This window comes from Heterocephalus glaber, unplaced genomic scaffold, assembly GCF_053883595.1.
Source record: "Heterocephalus glaber isolate CG9 unplaced genomic scaffold, H.glaber_assembly_v1.0 deba00001600, whole genome shotgun sequence".
Classification (NCBI taxonomy): domain Eukaryota; kingdom Metazoa; phylum Chordata; class Mammalia; order Rodentia; family Bathyergidae; genus Heterocephalus; species Heterocephalus glaber.
Window position 1 is genome coordinate 41,060,942 of NW_028258372.1, and position 20,811 is coordinate 41,081,752.

General features: G+C 43.3%; 1 protein-coding gene across 4 annotated transcripts in view; it reads right to left on the minus strand.

Annotated features, from left to right (window-relative positions):
- Dstyk (dual serine/threonine and tyrosine protein kinase) overlaps positions 1–20,811 on the minus strand; it is a 50,352-nt gene that overhangs the window by 20,537 nt on the left and 9,004 nt on the right. For 3 of the 4 annotated variants that reach the window (XM_021242233.2, XM_004862117.4, XM_021242232.2), the window contains exon 2: positions 11,226–11,614. In XM_021242233.2, coding sequence (XP_021097892.1) covers positions 11,226–11,614 — 389 coding nt within the window. Of the gene's footprint in view, positions 1–11,225; positions 11,615–12,346; positions 12,579–20,811 lie in introns of all 4 variants that reach the window. The other variant, XM_021242234.2, reaches the window with a different exon arrangement.

Here is a 20,811-nt window from a genome sequence, read left to right on the forward strand (position 1 = left end):
CTTTCTGGGATGGGGTGGGGGTGGAAGTTCTACTAGGAAGTATGCCCTTTGACCCTGCCCATCTTCCTGCCTGGAGCGCAGAAGTGACAGCTACAGCAGCAGTGTCTTACAACTCTAACTAAGTAGGCAAACTTGAGGGTGGGCCCACCACTAAGGGATAAGGAGCCCGAGTCCATGCCAACTACAGAGCTGTCACACCAGCTCTTGAATGCCTAGCTGCAGACTTTTGTGGTTTTTTTGGTACCGGGGGATTGAATTAGGGTGTGAGCTTGTGCAGCAGGTGGTGAAACCACTGATCTAAATCCCTGGCCCAAGCTACAGACTTTTAAAAGAGGAAAGAAAAATTTACCTCTGCCTTATTTAAGCTCTTCTGTCTTGCTCTATTTATCATACAGGATTGAACTCAATCTTGCCTGATATTCTCAAGTTCCTAAAGTTTCCAGAATGACCTTCGGTTTAGAGGAAAGAAAAATTTACCTCTGCCTTATTTAAGCTCTTCTGTCTTGCTCTATTATTATACAGGATTGAACTCAATCTTGCCTGATATTCTCAAGTTCCTAAAGTTTCCAGAATGACCTTTGGTTTAGAAACAAATCTTCCACAGGTCTATTTCCTCACCTATAGTTTCTGCTTTTGTTTTCTACTTCTTCTTTCTACTTCCAAGAACTTAAAAGCATGTATTTCTATCCACTGTAGAGGCTGCTCCTCTTATCTCTGCAACTGTCCGTGTAAAAGAGGGACCAGGGACTTGCGCCTGTGTCATAGTGTGGGCACATGTCTTAGTGTCTTCAGAGATCTGCAAACTGAAACCCTCCACAGCACCTGAGTGTACCTCACAGAGTTATAAAATAATTCAATACAGTTTATTTGAAATCTAGAAGATACACAATTTTTTTTTCTTTCAGACTAATATCTGCTTTTACTCCTTACATTATTTATGCAACAGGTATTTTTGATGAAATATGTTTAAAAATAAAATCCTGAAATCTTTTCCTTTTTAATATCCTTCCCTTAATACGAAAGGACTGGAAAATGCCAGCTTATTACATCTAGCATGATAACTGACAGTAGGTGTATGTGTATTGTTCTTTGTTTTCTTTATCTTTTCCATTCCCAGCAAAGCACAATGGTCTCACCTTCTTTCCAAGAACTAAGCTTTATTTCAGGTAGATCACATGATGTTTGTTTGGCTGGCCACTTTGAACTCCCAAAAGCTAAAACACTTTTAGTATCCCCTCATTTGTAATTTGAGCAAACCCTGCATAAATCCACCTTTTTCTCACAGAAGCCCAGGCCAAGAGGAATTTGCTGTTTCATCCATACCTCAAATTGCAGGTAATGTGTTCTGGTTGAAAAATTAGTCTGACATTCACCTTGCTGCTCACAATAACCTCCTTCAAGCCCCTAAGTCACACATGCTAAGGTGTGAACAACTTCAGAGAGGCTTTTCAAAAAGTTGATAGTAAGAAAGGTCAAGGTAGGGCTGGGGATTTAGCTCAGTGGTTCCAGCGCCGGCCTTGCAAGCACAAGGTCCCGAGTTTGATCCCAGGTACCAAAAAAAAAAAAAAAAGAAAGAAAGTTCAAGGTTTAGAATGAAACATAAAATTCCATAAATAATCACAGATGCTAATTACATAAACCCTAAAAAGGATCCCAAGAAACGAAAATAGTAGAGAATTACAGGTAGGAATTTTCTGCTGGTTTTTTTTTTTAAACAGAGACTATGTAGCACAGGCTGGCCTTGACCCCTTCTGCCTCAGCCTCCTCTGGTACAGGGGTTCCAGGTATGTACCGCCTCATCTAGTTAGAAAAAGTTTTATACTGCAAAGCTCCCTGAAATATAAAAGATATAAATAAATCAATCAAATTATTATGGGAATAAATCCTAAATATTCAAAATCAAAATATTATTTTAAAATTTTTCAGGAAGAATTTTCTTTGCTTCCAGATTTTATTTGATGGAGTTTTAAAAAATTCTACAGTAAATTTTGAGGTTTTCTTCAAAGGATCATTTTGTATGTGCCAAGCCACTAAGTCCATTTGTAAGACCAATTCCTCTTTTAAGAAATGATTGACTTTATTTGCCATAGGTGCAAATATACCTTTCCCATAAAGTAGATGCAAGGCTTTCTAATCATAGAGTATGGCCTAGTATATTGGCAACTAGGAAGAAGCTGTCTACTCCTAAATATATCTTGTTACTAAACAAAAATGGGTAGAAAACAGGTAGTGCGCTCTCTCTTCACCCTCTCTGGTTAATTCACTTATGCAATTGTTCTCACTGCTCCATCACAACCAGCAGAAGACAGGCAAAGAGCTGTAGCCCAAGACCCCGCAGCAGTACACACTAGACTGGAATGTGATTTGCAACTCTGCAGTACTCACAGTGACTCATGAGTGACGATTAGAAGCAAAACGGGAAGCCAGCACGGTCTCCTGGAGACAAGAAGTAAAACACTAATACAAAGAGGACGAGCCAGGTCCAGGGTCCTGTGATGGACACTTGAGACTGAAGTCCAACCTGACTCTGTTACATGGAAATCTACACTTCTTCCCCGAGCCTAATGCAGTAGTCATAAATACAGAATGAATAAATGAGAAAGTGATGCCTTCCTTCCCTACTTGCTCAAAACCACATTTAATCATATGTAAAAGTTTCTCTTTCAACCCACATTCCACACATTTTATCCCACACATTTATCTGAAATTGCTGACTGCCTCTACTTGAAGAATTAACAGTAAGCATTTTGCTCCTAACTCAATCAAGGAAAAAGAATCTCAGAGTATGAGAGTAACCCTCAATTTCCACTCTGAATCACAGAAATTCCTAAAGCTATTTCTCCTACAGAATCCATTCTGTACAAGATTTTTTAAAAATCAGTGGAATTTTCAGAAGTTTATCTGTTGCCATCAAATTTCCTGACAGGATTAAGAGAATGCAATGCCGGGGGCGGGGCGGGGGGGGGGGGAGTTCAAGTTCAAGGCCAGCCTAGGCTACAAAGCGAGTTAAGGACAGCCTGAACTGCCTGGTGAGACCTTGTCTCAAAAAACAGACAAGACAACAAAATAAAAACAACAACAACAACAAAAAGAGAATGCAATAGAAAGGTGCTTGCTATGCTCCAAACACCAGAATAACATGAATTTGGTTTTGTTTTTTTTCTGGTACCAGGGATCGAACTCAGGACCTTGCGCTTGCAAGGCAGGTGCCTGAACCACTGAGCTAAATCCCTGGCCCAAGGTTTTGTTTTTTATATAAATGACATATTTTAAACACCAAGAGGCAATCAATCACTGAAGATAGCTGACAGCTTCCTAAATCTTTACCTTCCTAAGTAAGGTAAAGACTCCTTACTCTATAGCTTGAAGCACATTACTAAAGCTCAGCTATAGTGAAGGTGATTATATTAACTGATTCAGACAATAAACAGTTATGCACTCAGGCTAAACTTGAAAGATAGCAGATAACTTTTCTGCACCAGCCTACAGCCTCAGATTTGCGCCACGCAGAATAGAAGTGCATAACTAAATAATTGCTCAGCAATTTTCATGCCCTCGACCTCATCACAGCCCTCATAGCTGAGTCAACTTTACTTCCAATCTCTCCTAGTCCACTCTCAAAGGGCACTTGACAAGCTTTTCCTGTTTGTTTTCAACAGGATTGGTTCTATTTCATTTTTATATATGGTTTCCTGAACTCACCCTTAAAGATAAGTTACATATTAAGGAAAACACCTCTCCACTCTTATTACGTTGTAGAAAATACAGCACGTTGACTCTCCTGGATACAAACACTTTCCAAGGGGGAACTAAATGGATTTCTAGGCTCTAAAATGCCTCATAAGAAAGTGGGATGAAATCCACAAGGCCTCAGATTTGATCCACAAATAAAAGAAAATAAAGAAAAAAATTGGGATTCATGTGAAGCCAACCAAGAGCTTTACCCCAGCAGTCAACACAGAATGGACACAAGCGCTTCTTTCTACCTAGTAAAAATATCATGTAGTAACTCAGAGGCCAGACACAGGACCTGGAAAAAAATAATTACAAATAGTCCTAAACATGCCATAGAAAACACAAGACCATCATGCTAAAGGTATATTTACAATCTCAAACACTCAAAGCCTCTGGATCTGAATTATCATCTCCATATCTCAGACTGCAGTGAACTGGGTAACAGACAGGATGCCCAGAATGTACTGAGCAGCCTCTACACACCTACCTTGGGGACCGACAGCCAGGTACCCACAGGTGCAAATAAAAGTGGGAATCTGAAGCTTTATTCTCTTATCACTCACTAGACTCATGGAGAGAGAGAGAAAGAGGGCCGGGGATTTAGCTCACTGGTGCCGCCTGCCTCGTAAGCACAAGGACCTGAGTTCCATCCTCAGTAACAAAAATAAAACAAAAAGGAAAGAGAAAAAGAAAGAGAGAAAAGAGAAATAAAATAAAAGAGAAAGGAGGAAAGATTTTACCTTCTAGCTTTTATATACTTCCGTATTATTTTTAAATTTTAAATTTTTATTAGTATATGTTTGCAGTACATAGTGATTACATTCACTGTGGGGAATTGGTACATGCACATAACACATCTGTATTATTTTTATAACACTTTCCTTCCATTTTTTTTTACAAAAGTGTCATAAGGAATTATAAAGAGTTTGTCTCTGATATGACAAAATAATAACTATAAGTTGGCTGGATGGAACCGGAAGGACTTAAATTGCACCACAGAAAGGACGGATTCCAGTGTGGGTGATTACCATGGACGGGGTGGGTGACAGAGTGGGAAACCCTCTTCTTAAGGACACTGATTTATCTAGTCAAAGGCAGGAAAGCCGAGGATTTAGCTCAGTGGTTCCGCAGACTGCCTTGCAACTGCAAGGACCTGAGTTCCATCCCCGGTACCCCCCGCAAAAAGGGCCGCAAAGGCAGGAGAGGACTCACTGACTACTGTGTCCTAGATACTGTGATGATTAAGCAAACTCTCCTGTTAGCCTGACACTAACCCTAAAAGTCAGTGACCACTAGCCCCATCTTATAAGTGCGGGCACAGGGTAACACAACTAAGTGACAGACCCAGGCAATAAATCCAGATGCACACAGCTACCGAGACCATATTCTGTGAGTCATGCGGGCCGACATGTGTCAGGCACTGTCTCTTCTGGTATCGGGAAGTTCTGAAAAGGATAGAGGGTGGGAGAGGTGACTTCCAGGGTCCTGACAATACTGGGGTGGAAGTTAAAAAGGGTATGCTACCTACCAAGTAAACTTTGCTCTGAAACAAGCTGAGATCACAAAAGAAGTGAAGAGGGAAACATTTTTAAGCATCTTAACAACAGAGTTTCTGCCTACTGACCATCTTTCAACCTCAGAGTCTCTGACTTGGGTGAGTCTCCCTACCCCTCCTGGCATCTACTCAGAGGGAGACAAAATTCTGAAACAAAAACAGGAGGACTCAGGGTATGGCTCAGGGGCACAGTGCTTGCCTAGTGTGTGTCAAGCCCTGGGTTCCATCCCCATCACCGCCAAAAAATAAATGAACAAATAACAGAAAGGAGGCCATTTGATCCACAAGAGGTAGACAGGGTCCTAGCAAAGGAGGAAGACAAAAGAGGAGATGAAAGTTGTAATCTGTTAGGTATTTTTCCCTAAAGGCTTCCTTTGGGAGGCCAAAGATGAATGACTGATAGTGAACTGAGGAGAGACAGCCTTTGCTCCAGGCTGTTCTTCTAAATTATCAAGGCTACTGTGCAAAGGATATTTTTAAATACTGTGTTGGGGTTGGAGCTCAGCACTAGAGTATGTCCTTAGCATGGTGAGGCTGTGAGTTTGATCCTCAGCACTGAAATGAAAATCTTACCTCCAAACACATACATCCTTCCTAGGTGTATTAGCCTATAACGGATACTCCTGGGTCTCATTTCTTTATTTAGGCAAAGGACAGTGAGTGCGGGATGGTTGCATTTCAATATGCATGTTACTCTGTATGAGGGGCAGGCAAAAGGGAGGCTGAAGCCACCGGACACAGGGTCGCTGCCTGTGAGGTGGTTCATGAGTTAGCATCTGCCTGGACTCTCTATATCCTTTCACATATGACTTCAGTTTCCCTCTTTGCCCCATAAAATAACGCTTGCTCTATCCAATGATAGCTCTAAAGTATCATTCCTTCTCTCTCTGCCTTGTACCTATTACCCTCCCTAGTGTCCTCTTCCTCTGGGTAACCACCGTGGGCCTCATCTTATGCACCCCTTCTCCCAACATTACCATCTTGCCCTGAGACTTCCTCCTGCCTTCTTTTCTACTTCTTACCTATCAACACTTACCTTTTAATCTCACTAAAAGCAACATATAATATTTGTCTTGTAAGGCATCATAAGAAATATCAATAACTAGACAAAAATTGAGAGAAGCTAGTTTTCTAGCAAGAAACAATGTTTAGGAAATTTGAGGAATTAAAATTTACATGCAGTTTTTCCATATTAAGATCCTTCAAAAAAAAAAAAAGATCCTTCATAATAAGTTTGAGTTGTGAAAAGCATTAACTGCTGAAAAAAATTTAAATCGGTATCTATATGGTATTAAAAACCAGTCACTGCTGGGCATGGGGGCACATGCCTGCAATCCCAGCTACTCACGAAGCTGGGGCAGGAAGATTCCAAGTTCAAGATCCACTTGGGCAACTTAGTGAGACCCTATCTCAAAATAGAAAAGTTAAAAAGGGTTGGGGCATAGATCACTGCTCACTGGGTTCAATCCCACAGTACCACAGAACCTCCGCAGTTCCCACCAGTAACTCTCTCTCTGTGGTACTGGGAATGAAACCAGGGCCTTGCACCACCAATCTACATACCCAGCCCCTCCTTTCCTCCCTCCCTAACCTCTCTTTTTTCCTCCCTTACCCACTTCCTTCCTGCCTGCCTTCTATCTCCCTCCTTTCTCCCTTCCCTCCTTTCCTTCCTTAGACAGGATCTTGCTAAGATGCCCAGACTGGCCTCAAATTTGTGATCCCCCAGCCTCAGCCTCCCAAGCAGTTGGGATTACAGGTGTGCACCATCACACCCAGTTCTGTTATTAATTGAGGGTTATAAAGAGAAAACTTCATTAATATAACTAGAGTTTTAAAATATTTTAAAAGTACGTGTCTTTGCAAGTCATTGACCTTGCCTGGAAATATGAATGTCCCTCAGTTCCCTGAAATATACCCCACCAGACAGCACCATGAACCAATAACCCACGTCAGCTGTGTGGCAGTCTAGATGCTGAGGATGTGCACGTTTGTCTAAATGGCCAGAAAGCACGTGATGGGATAAACAATCTACGGATAAGGGCAAAACACCTGCAGCTGCATGACTATCACTGAGCCCCTAGGAGCCCCACCTCAAATTCAGCAAGTGTGATCACCTCTGCTGCTTTTTATTCTTTTTCTAATGGGTGCTCACAGGAAACATGTGCACCTGCACACACACACACACACACACACACACACACACACACACACACTCTGCAGACTGAGTAACTGTGAGGTTGACAATCGTTTCATGAAATCTGTAAGAAGAAATACAAATGGGGTGGTAGATGTAGATGCTAGAAGGGGAGTGAAGGTGAAGTATACTTCCATATATAAACACAGAACTAGTGAGTATGCGGAATGGTGAAATGTGCTACCAGCTGGAAAAATACTGTGTTTTACCACTAAATGAGTTTCAGGTACTAACAGCTTGACAGTGTTCCTCTATTATTGAATTAATAACTGAGAACTCAAGGGATCCACAACTAAAAAGCTGGAAATACCAAGCAGAGTGGTCCCTATGTACTGGCTTATTCTGGAACAAACTGAAAATGGCTAATTTATGAGGACTTTAAAGTAATGTTTTAGAAGAATGACCATTGTATAAGGAGGCCAGGAGGAAATTCTGCTTTGATAATTTGACAGTTCAAAAAGAACATCTATTTCCCCTAATTCAATCTTGGTTTCCTTTAGCTAAAGGTTTCTTTTCTTTGCTACCCCATCTACAGACAGAACAGAAGGGCTGTTTGGTGTGAACTCACTGGTCCTAAATATAAGGAGCTAAACAAAGAGATCTTTCTTCCTTGCATGAACGATCATCCAGGTAGCTGTGCACTGCTCCCTGCAGTGAGCTGAGCATCTCTGATCTGCTTCACAGACAAGAGACCAAATGTAGCAAAAGGGCCTGAATCCCACAAAGGCTACGAGGCCCTCTGTGGCTTTGCATCAAGGGTTCTAAACTTAGACCAGTAGGATCTTCATCAAAACTGCTGAAGAACAAAGCAGATCCGGAGAAGCACGGGCAAAGGAAGCCTCACCAACCACATGAAACAATATGAGAGGCTGGAGAATTCCTCAAGAAGAGCAAGAACCCTTATCAGAACTGTGCCAAGAAAAAGCTGACTCAATATCACAACTCCAAGTGGCCTCCCGAATTGTGACCTCAAGTCCGCATTTGTAGCGCGCGCACGCACACACACACACACACACACACACTCAGAGCAGGCTCGGGGCTCTTAGCAGTAAGATGTGTGCTCGGATATGCACTTGGGGAACAGCTTGGCCTTTCCTGGCTGTCACTTTCTTGTATCACTCCCACTTATGAAACAAAAATAAATGAGCATTAGAAATTTAACCCAGGAAAGGCACAGTGGTACACACCTGTAATCCCGGCACTCTGGAGGCTGATCCTAAATTTGGGCCCAGCTGGGCAACATAGTGATTTAGTGTGACCCTTATTCAGAATAAAAAATAAAAAAAGGGATGGGGATATTGCTCAGTGCAAAGGCCCTGTGTTCAAACCCCAGTGCCACCAAGGAAAAAAAAAAAGCTTGCGTGCGAGAGAAAGCAAGCAAACAAGCAATTTAAGCCATATAGGATTTGGGTGTAGCTCAGTGGCAGTTGGCTTACAGGAAGTCCTGGCTGGATTAGATCCCCAGCACCACCAAAGAAAGGGAGGGTGGGAGGCAAAGAGGGAAGGAAAAAGACAGGAAGAAAGGAGGGAAGGAAAGAAAGAAGGAATTTTTTTTTTCCAGTATCAGGGATCGAGCTCAGGACCTTGCGCTTGCCAGGCAGGCGAAACACCACTGAGCTACATCCCTGGCTCAGGAAAGAAGGAATTTAAACCAATAAAATAAGGGACACTGAGAAATCAGTCAAGTAATTTGCTACAGATGGCTTTGTTCTTTCCAAGATCGGAAGGCAAGAACGGGAAAAATCACCACCCAGCTTACAGCAGATATTTCAGCTATTTAACAGTGCTCTTTCAGCAGCAGGTCACAGTGATCAGCTCATAGCATCAATTTAGTGGATTGCTGCCATCATTTTTTTTTTTGCCATCATTTTTTAAAAAATTAAGTGAAAAAGAAAATAAAATATCAGTGTGCATTGTAGGAAATAAAAGTATTGCTTCATGAAACTTATTACAGACATATATGCACATGTATGTAGTAGGTACATAATGTTTTTCTTTTTTACTTTTTTAAGGAAATTTTATTGTGTATATTTTCAGTTTACAGGATGTGATGGGATACATACAGATAACAAAATGGTCACTATAGTGAAACTAATCAACACATCTGTCATCTCAGTTTTTCTGTGATAAGAGCAGCTAAAATCTAGTCGTTTAACAAAACTCCCTAATACGATTTTATTCACAATTTGATTTACTATAGTCCTCATCTTGAACTTTATATCTCTAGGTTTGTTACATCCTAAATACCTGCTACTTTGTATCCTTTAACCTACATCTCCCCATTTGTTCCTCTCAACCTCCACCCTCTTCCCTGGCTCCTGAAACCACTGTTTTCATTCTTTTTTTAAGACCCCACATATAAGTGAAACCATATAGTATTTTTAGTACTTTTCTTCCTTTATCTGCATAGTTTCACTTAACATAAAATTCTCCAGGTCAATCCATGTTGTGGCAAATGGCAGTGAATTAAAATCTAAAAAGTTCTGAAAACTGAGCAAGTGGAACCTTGAAGGAACTAGAGTGCAGCAGTACAGCAGAGAGAAATTGTGTATGAATCAAATAGTGACACACTGTGAGGGAGCTCATGGCTCAAGTGACCAGGCCTCAGCAATAAACAAGGGCTAGCACCAGAGTTTCCCAAAGTGTAAGCCCTCAGCCTGAACACAGAGGAAACCACCCCTACAACTCAGCTGAGAAAACGGGGGCTTGCTGCACAGCCCCCTCTAGCATGTCAAGATGAAAGAAATAAGGACTGTGAAAGGAAATGAGAAGGCAGTTTCTCCTTCTAGAGTATCATGGGCCATGCCACAACCAAAGGCCATTCACTGCCTGAGAAACCAACTCTCCTAGAAGAGGGGCAGACATAGAGGTGATAGGGAAGAAGAAACACCCTCTCAGCACTGCCAAACCAGCCCATCCTCCCTGGCACAGCTGCCCGAGGTGATGAACGTCCCATTCTGAGCGCGACCACACACTTACTCCTTCCTGTTCCTGACCTTTGTGCATCTGCATTCGGTCTAGTCAGGTGGCCTAAAGCTATCCAGTAGCAAAGGAAGCCCAGAAGACACAGGACTTATCTTAGGTGGAGGCAGAACCTGAGATGGACAGTGTGATCTCCTAGGAGATGCTGCAGCTCCTGCGCGCTCTTTGGCAGTTTACTTCAAGAGAGAAGCCAAGATGACCGGACCACACATGGCCCCTCACACTGTCCAGCTCAGTAAGCTCATGGGTGGATCTAAGGCAAAGCCACACAAATTTTCACTTGATCTCAATTCTAATAAGAACATTAATTATCCATCATTTTCTTGTCCTTTTACAAAGGGATGACTAGAGACAATTCCAGCAACATCTTACAACTATTCTGTAAAAGCTTGTTAAGATGTAGTTGCTACAGGGCCGGGGATTTAGCTCAGTGGTTTCGCTGCCTGCTACGCAAGTGCAAAGACCCGAGTTTGATCCCCAGTACCAAAAAAAAAAAAAAAAAAAAAAAGATGTAGTTGCTACATATTCTTTTTCTATCAGAACAGGAGACTAAGAGGCGAGGAAATAAGCAAAATACTCAGGGCCTTGAAGCATGGAAGCAGAGGCAGGGATATTGTCTCTTTTCAACTTTCTGGGATATGTTCCTCTGACTCCAGAAGCTGCTGCTAGAGTTCAGAGTAAACATCATCAAACTACTTTTTCAAAGTGAAAAGCAAAGCTGGCACATGTGCACAACTGATATGAGTATGAGGTCGGTACCTTCAAGAGGGGATGATGCACTGTCACCTCCAGTTCGGCTAAAACATGAGCAGCGTCCTTACTGTCCCCTTGGACCTCCAAGTCCTCCTCAGGGATGGTCTCCCAGGTGCCCTGGTGAGCAGCCAGCGTGTGTACTAGTTCGTACTGTCCAGGGAGCGCCAGGCTGACCCGAGTCTGAGTCCCATAGGTGAAGCGGAGTCGCCGCAGCTTGCAGCTGTCTTCGCTGCTCAGCCTGGTGGTAGGAAGCATCTGCACCCCCAACAGCAGGTTCAACAGCTGGCACTTGGCATTGCAATCCTGACCAAGGATGAGTATGCAGGGGAGGCAGTCCACAGTCTGCTGGAGGTGCTTCTCCTCCTTAGGTGGGAAGGAAATGCAGCTCAGCTGGCCTGGTTGGAGAAGGGGGGGAGTGGGGAAAAGGAGGAAAGAGAGAAGAGTGGGGAGGAATTAGAGAGACTCACACAGAGAATCCATTAGGATTCAGGATCCTAGAGCAGTGGTGGCGAACCTATGGCACACGGCGGGATGTTTGTCATTGAAAGCTCTAAAAGTCTCGCCATCACTGTCCTAGGGGAAACATTTCCAGGAAATCCTCAGTTAAAGGAGATATTAGGAAAACATCCCAGTCAGAAAATGTTCTTCAAATATCAAACTAGCTGCTCTCTCCAGCTGTCCCCAAGGAACAAGAAGTTACTTCTTCCCAGAAAGGTGGCAGTGGGATCTTCCCTCCCCATCCTCTCCTTTCTGATCCACCAGAGATGACCGAAGGAGTTACAAGGACCCCGTCACAAACACAAGAGCAGGGCCGGGGATTTAGCTCAGTGGTTCCGACACCTGTCTCACAAGTGCAAGGACCCGAGTTCAATCCCTGGTACCAAAAAAAACAAAAACAAAAAACAAACACAAGAGCATTAAAATGACAGTACCCAGGACAGGAGTCCAAAGAAAAACCGCACCTGAATGTGTCAAGAGTAAAACCTCCCTTCTGACAGAAGACCTAGCCCTTGAACATTCACGGCCCCTTTCCATGTCTCTACCACACACGATTTTGGCTTATGCTTCTCACTTAACGGCACACTGTGTAACTAGATGCCTGAGCTGATCTGTACATACTTACGTACACTGAAATGAAAAGCTCCGCAAGACTGCACGAGCTCCAGAGTATTTTCAGTTCATCTCTCTGATAGCTGCTGACAGCATCTCAGCTGCTGAGCCGTCTGCTTCCTTAAATCATGGGGTGCTCAATTAGGATCGATACTTCTAAGCAAGTCACATTCCTTCCACTTATGGATGACAAGACCCAGAGTAAGACAAAGGGCCTTTAACTCCTGCTGGGATAAAATCCAGGGAAATCTAGAAAAAGACATGATCCATCTCAAAAACATTTTCCTTTCAAGACAACCGCCACTAACCTAACTGACTAGCTTCCCCAAACAGATTTAAACAGCACTGGAGAGAGAACAAAAAGCTTCCTAAAATATGCTAATCTCCGAGTGGGGAAAAGAATTAGAAATCAGTGCCCTGAGATTTGCAGGGTTTCAATTCAATCCTTTCCCACTCCTTCAGCACCAGTCGCCTACATCTAAGATTCAGAAAGGCCAATCTGTAGTGTTCAGTCAACACTACAGCACAATTGAAGTCTTGGGTGGTACCACTAACTGAAGGAGTATTTGCTTTAGTCACTACGCCACAAACCACAATAAACCACTTGTACGCTGACTGTTCAGCCCATGTAATTGACACAAGAGGCCCTATTCAAGAAAAGGTGGCTCTACTTCAGAATGTACCTGCTACTATCTCAAATCCTTTTCTTTCACAAATGGCACCACCAAAAGGGTTTGAAGAGCTCTGTGTTTCCCCAGGCTCTTCTCTCCATTGCTTTCATGTCCACCTTCAAGTGCATCACTCTGGCCCGCACACATACATTAGCAATACCAGACACTGAACCAAGGGAATCTCGTGGGAAAGAGTCTCCTTTGAAAAGGTGAATCTAGAGTATTCACTGAGTGCCTAATTCTCTCTCTACTAAGTACAAAAGTAAATCACCAAACCGGGTGTGGTGGTAAATGTCTGTAATCCTAGCACTCTGGGAGGCTGAGGCAGGAGGATCACAAGATTGAGGCCAGCCTGGGAAACTTAGCAATTTAGCAACACCCCCACCTGAAAACAAAAACTAAAGGGCTGGGGATGCAGCTCAGTGTGGAGCCCTTGGGTTCAATCCCCAGTACACCTCACCACCACCACCAAAAACGAAAGAGTAAAACACCAGGTTACTGGTCTAATCTATAGCCTGCCATTTAAAACCACAGATGCATAGTTGTCTGTGTGACCACTTAACATGCAGCAATGGGTTAATCCTGAGTCCCTTTGTACCTTGTTCACAATTATAGATTTATTACAGCTTATTCTGTTTTATAATCTGTCTATAATCATTAAAAGCACGAAGAACCATCCTACTGCTCTCTGTATCCTTAACACCCAACACGACCGACACATAGTACGTGCTTAAAGTTATACATCTGTCTGTTAAGTGTAAGAACCTATTTAAGATGGAAAATGGTCCACAAAAACCCACAATTGAGTCCACAAAGTATTCCGAAAAGCACACTGATGAACAGTTTAAGGGGAGCGAGCTCAACGTGGAGAGAAGATGTGGACAAAGAGCAGGATTTCTTCCATTCACCTTGTAGAATACAACCACCTCCTCTCAGCTGGGGCAGGGAGAAGTCTGGCCAGACTTCATCTACTCTCCCTAGCTTTCCTTCTCCCAGTCCCCCCAGATTCTCAATTCCCACTAACAACCTTCACATTCCTGTAGTGCATGTTGATCATAATAAAAAAGCAACAAAGCAAAGTGAGCTTTGTTACTGCTACTATACTAGTGTGGATAACAGGGAAGAAAAGCAACTGTACCACTCTTTAGGACCAGAAGGAGAGGTCAAACCCCTGAGACTAAGTTTCAGCTACAGGAAAGCCAATAAAACATGCTGTATCAGCCCAAACTATAGCAGACACACCCCATTATTCATCTGACCCAAATTACTACCACCCCTGCCCCATCTCTCCTGCAAAAACAGTCACTGCAAATAAGCCTGCTACTGTCAGAACAATCAAAGACCAGTCCAGTAGGAAAGGGTGCTGACGTTGAGCCAGGTTCTCTGTTTCCAAGCACTCTGCAAGGGCTCCTCCTGTAGCTACTGCCCTGAAGAGAGGTCCTTCCTCAAGGTGGACATTGCTAGCTGTCTCTGGTGTGCTTCGTTTCTTGGTGCTGGGGGTTGAACCCAGAGCCTTGCAGATGCTAGGCAAGTGCTCTGGCACTGGGCTACATCCCATCTTTGTGTGTGTGTGTGTGTGTGTGTGTGTGGTGGTACTGGAGATTAAACCCAAGGCCTTCACACTGAGATACATCCCCAGTCTTTTATTGATTTATTTGTTATTTTTGAGGCAGGGTCTTGCTAAGTTGCCGGGGCTGGCCTTGAACTTCCTGTGATCTTCCTGTGTCAGCCTCCGAAGTAGCTGGGATTCCAGGCCTGTGCCACTGTGCGCTACTTATTTTTCCATGCATCACATCCAAGCCTTTTGTTTCTCCCACAAATCATTTGCTTTTTCATCAATCTCCAAAATGTCTATAAGATTTGAACTAGGAGACAGATAGAAATGAGCTGAAAGAAGATGGTTTTCCAGCTTGCTCCTCTGGGCACAAAGCTGGCTCAGTGATGAGGCGTGCAACATGGAAGTGGGAACGCCACTAGAGCGAGGGCAGGTTTTCTGACCCTGGGCTTCGCCACTGACTAGCTCTGCGATCTTGGCAGTCCACTTGCTCTTTCTGGGCCTTGAACTGTTCATCTGTAAACTGAGAGAGTTAGATTAGTGCATATTTGGCATTCTTTTCAGCCCTTAAATTCTAGGTCACTGTCCGTTTTAACTGTTGAAAGAATAAGGATGTAAGGGAGATGGCAGGTTGGTCTGGTTTTTACTTTACTTGAAAGTATATGTGAATTTAATTATGCAAGCTCACCCTGGATTATGGCAGCTACAGATCAAAAAGCTGACTGAACTAGCCAGGGGCTCTGGGGACCTACAGTGCAGTCTTAGCAGTCTCCAAAGAAGAGATTAAAAGCTGTAGACGGGCAGTAGGAGGGAGGAAGGAAACCTGTTTTAGACCTGGAGCAGCTGCCTCACTGACAGTCAAAGGACTTCTGAGTTAATCAGGCTTTCTTTGGTAATTAATACAGCGGCACCTGCATAGGAGCCGCCAGAAGGTAACAGCATGGCTTCTCAGCCGGCGAACATTAACCCTGCCAACTCTGGCTACAGGAAAATTCCTATCAAACTGTCTTAAGTGCAAACCAAGGCTTTTCTTTTTCTTTTCTTGGTAGTTGTTCTTAAGTACAGATTATCCCGACAAAGTTACTTCTAAATAAAGGTTTCAAGTTAGAAGGGGAAAGAGAACAGCAACTAAAGGAGCAAGCGATCTTGTTCATTTGTTCTAGGTACCATCTACTGATTGATCACTTTATTTGCCTCATCTCATTTAACTGCTCACAATTGTACCACAGGAGGTCGATTATTATCTTCATTTAAAAATACAGAAAGAAGGCTGGGGATTTAGCTCAGTGGTTTCTCCGCCTGCTGCGCCAGTGCAAGGACCCGAGTTCGATCCCTGGTACCAAAAAATAAATAAACAAACAAACAGAAAGAGAAGCTTAAAATACGAAATAAAAAGCCCAGGTTTCATCTAAGCAGATGAAAGGTAGAACACAGATCCATGCAGGAGCTGTACCTTCGACTTGGCGCCAGGTTAATATTGGGCGGGGTCAGGGATGTAGTTCAGTGGCACTGGGCCTGCCTTGAAACTGCAAGGTCCTGAGTTTGATCCCCCATATAAAAAAAAAAAAGAAGGGGCAGTAGACAATGCCCCTACCACAGTGCTTCCTAATCTTGGGCCAAATGCACAAAATTCAGTAATTATAGGACCTTGGTTTAAAGCAGACTGACAGTCCTTCTGAAGTTGCCCCAAACCATGAGGACAGTTGGTGCACACTTTCAAACTGTTACCATTATTCTAGCTAAGATCTCTAGTTCCTTTTCTAAAAGAAACGTTAAGCTCTTTTCAGAGAAATTCTTATCAGTCAGTGTATGCTACTGTTCGGGCTTGAAGTTAAGATTATTCTATAGAGGGAGGTCAAGGGAAGGAATGCTAGTAAACTATTCATGTCACTAGTGACCTGTCAGGATAGATACTCTAAATTGCTTCTGCAGTAACAGCCATAGATTTGTATCAATACACCAGCCCCCTTAACTATCTTCCATCCCAATATTCGTGAGAGGTAACCAAGGGAAGGGGAAAGGGGCAGCCTATGGCCAAGGGAGGGAAGGCAATGTATGAAGCAAGTGAAGTGGAACTCTGTACCATTGCCACCTCATACTATTACAACTTGTTGGGACTCAGAAAACAGTACCCGAAGTATGATACTCTGGCCTGCTGGAAGGAAGGCCTTAGGAACAAAACCTCCCACAGCCTCTCCTGCCCTTCTATCTCCCATCCTCTTTTCTCCCCCAGAGTTAGTCACAGAAACCAGAATTCCTATTCCCCAAGGCAGGTCATAGAAACTAGAACCTATCTCCCCCAAGATAAGCCATAAACCCTAAAGTTACTCTCTCCCATCTGTCTTGATTCCAGAGGAGTGTCGTCTCATACTTAGAAGGAAGGAAGGTGACAAAGGACACGAAGAAGCTGAACAGGCCTCGCTGGGCTCCCAAGTCTATTCCTATCAGATCCTTTGTCTGTCTGTTCATCCTATGGCTGTCTGTTCTCTGAACCTAACCATTAAAGTAAGTTTTCCCTGGATCTTTGGCTCTTCATTTCTGAAGGTCTGTGCATAAAAATTATGATTGAATAATTTGTTACTGGGCAGGGGATGTGGCTCAGTGTGGCAGCATTCATTTCCTTAGCATGGGTTCATTTTCCTTAGGCTCTGGGTTCAATCCTCAGCACCACAAAAAAAAAAAAATCTGTTATGCTTTGCTCTTGTTAACCATCTTTTGTTACAGGACGGTGGGTTGGGACATTATAATGGGTGAGGGAAGACATCACACCTTTTCTACCTCCACAAATCCAGAGGGTTGACAAGGACTTCAGTATTAACTCAGGTCTCAAAAGAGCAACTACTACCATTCTTGTTCCCAGGACCCAGGCTTTCCCTCCTTTAGTAGTTGTGGGGTTTTTTGTTTTGGTTTATTTGTTTGTTTTTGGTACCGGGATCAAACTCAGGACTTTGTGCTTTCAAGGCAGGCGCCGGAACCACTGAGCCAAATCCCTGGCTGCTTGTTTTTGTTTTTTATCTCATTCCTTTCTTTGGTACTGGGGATCAAACTCAGGACCTTGCGCTTGTGAGGCAGGCAGCGGCACCACTGAGCTAAATCCCCAGCCCTATCTCACTCTTAACATTGATCTTCTTTGTATATAATATAAGCTTTTATGGTGAGACACTTTAAGTCCTCTCTATCAGCAAATGAAATATAACGGATTTTATAATTAATTGAAGCAACCAGTAACACAAATATACATTCCTGCAAACAAGTAGTGATATTTTATTTTGTATTCACTATTTACATTTGTTTATTTGTTAATGTTGTACTGAGGATGGAACCCAGGGCCTTGTGCATGCTAGGCAAGTGCTCTACCACTGAGCCACATTACACCCCAGCCCCTTGTATTAACAATGTACCAAAAGTAGAGAAAAGGAAAAAGTCTAAGATGAGAAAGGAATATTATACAGTCTTTCCACTAAAATCAATTCTACTACAAGCTTCAAAGTATGGAGATACAAAAATCCCAAGAGCAGGGCCAGGGATTTAGCTCAGCGGCACCATCCCTCCCTTGCAAGCGCAAGGTCCTGAGTTCAATCCCCAGTACAAAAAAGAAAAGTAAAAAAGATCCCAGGGGCTGAGAGAGAAAAAATTCTAGACAAGAAACACTGATTTATCATTCCCAAACAAGCTGTCTAACTTTGGCTAAATTTACAAGATTCTGAATGACACAGAAAGCACCTCAATTTAAGGAAAACATATGGTCAGGTAGTCTAGTTTCAGAACCTTTAGGACCAAGTAGTACAAGGTACTTTCATGAATGCCGTTTGAAATTTAGAGACTTGAAATGCACTTGTGGAGCCAAAGCTCTTGTTGGAAGCAGAAAGTCAAGCTGACAGAAGTGTCTCTAAATTATCCCAGCTGGTAGCCATGGTAAGATTGCTACCAGGCTTTTTTCGTTTGTTTTTTTTGCTACCAGTTTTTGTTTTTTACTTTTTTTTTTTTTTTTTTTTTTGGTATCAGGGATCAAACTCAGGACCTTGTGCTTACCAGGCAGGCAAGGCACCACTGAGCTACATCTCCGCCCCGATTGCTACTGGTTTTTAAGAAACAGAGTGTCCTGGTCCCTGGGAAGATGGAAACAACCTCCCCAATGGCTTACATACACACACACACACACACACACACTCATGCATGCACATACCAGAAGCTTCATGTGAAATTAGATGGCATGCAGCAGCCTGCTGACAAGTTCTTTTCTGAATGAAAGTGCTCCTAAGGCTGGTCATGCTACAGAGGGAACTGGAGCTGGCAGCTAAAGCTGTAATTTACAGGATGTGGAGATGGAAGCAGTTCCTCGAAGGAAGCCAAGGCCATGCTTCACAGAAGGCTTGGATTGAGTTGTGTAAAAGCCAGCATACAGTAGCTTATAACCACTAAGAATGCTTCAAAGGGGGGATGTGTCCAGCCAACACCAGAACCAGCCTGAACGAGGGCTCACTGACCAAACTGGGGATAATACATGCATTAAAAACCTTAACATTATAGGAGTTACAATCCACTGAAAAAATCCCCAAGTCCACACTGATATAAATAAAGGAAAAAGAAAGCTGCCCTTTATGGCAGAATATGAACTAATAAATGTAAAAGGATGATGGATATAAAATCCACCACTGAGGGAGTGGGAGTTGTCAGTGGATGCTAGGTCTAGTGGAAGATAAACAGGTATCAGTGAAATCTCAGAACACCTTCCCACAAGACCAACCAAGTGCAAAGAGGAAAATGGCGAATTTAAGGTGGCAAAACCTGAAGACACACACGAGTAGTGATCAAGCTTAACATCTCGGGGCGCTGGGGGCGTGGCGCCTCCCACGGGCAGTGTGCATCTCAGCACTTCTCTGCCTGCTCCTGCTCAGGACCTGGCTCCAGTGGGAGGAAACAACCTCCAGACCAAGGCGCAGGGCAGCACAGCAAACGTAAGCACTGCTCTCACACGTGTCAAGGACACAAATGTCAGGGAAGGCCAAGGAGCTGTTCGAGACTGAGGGTCTGAAGATACATAACAACTAAATGAACATGGGTTCCTGAAGAGCCCCACATAGAGGAAAGTCACTGGTGGGACAGTTAGCAACACTTGAACGGGGTCTGAGTACTGAATCCATGTTAATTTCCTGATCTGGAGAGTGCGTGCTGAGATGCAGGGGCATGCATGTCCCTGTGTGGGAGAAGGGCACACTGGAGTGTTCAGAAACAAGACGACCTATCTACATCTTGGTGTCAAAGGTCTGAACAGAGGGCTGGGAATATAGCTCAGAGCTAGAATGCTTGCCTAGCAGGCGCTAGGGCTTGGGTTCCATCCCCAGTACTGTTTTTACAGCTTCTTTTATTTTTTTTATTTTTATTTTTATTTTTGGTACCAGGGATCGAACTCGGGACCTTGCACTTGCGAGGCAGGCACCAGAACCACTGAGCTAAATCCCCGGCGGCCCAGTACTGTTTTTAAAAAAACGTTCTGAAAAAGACAAAACATAATATATAAGAGGGGAGGAGCTGGTTACAGATCAAATACATTCAAATGTTAACTGGGAAGACTGAATGAAGCAGGTACAAGCGCTCTTCAGGTTTTAGCAACCTAAAGCTATTCAACTCTTTAGCTCTTTGTTCTAGCAACATTTCTATCTGTGTGAAATCATTTCAAAAAAATTTTTGTGATACCTAGGAAAGTACATGCAACTCTGGACTCAGCAGAAAGACAGGAACAGACAGAATTTTACCAGACAAGGAAAAACAGCAGGAAAAATTACATGAAATATATAGTGATAAAAGAATCTGAAAAATAATTTCTTCACTGTCACCACTTTTGCCCTACGCATTACCTTTTCAACTACACTGTTACTGCTCAAAGTCTGGAGAATTCAGGCCACTCATTTAGGTAAGCAGTTAGGATCAAATGAACAGTTTCAGTTTTGGTTTCTGTTTTATTGTGACAGTGGGGATTGAACCTAGCACCTTGCATGGACTAGGCAGGTACCTACCACTGAGCTGTGCCTCAGCAGAGGGTCAGATTTAGAATCCAAAGACACAAGGCTGAGCACCATAGACCAACTTCACGCTTCTGCACAGGACACTGATGAAAATCACCTGTCACCACCCAGTGCCTCGACTAAGAAGCCACCCGAGGAAGCCTGACCTCTCTCTCCAGTGGCGCGTTGTGTATGCAGAAGTAGAGAGAACACAGCCCTCTCTTGTAGGGTGCAGGCTGCCTCTGTACCAT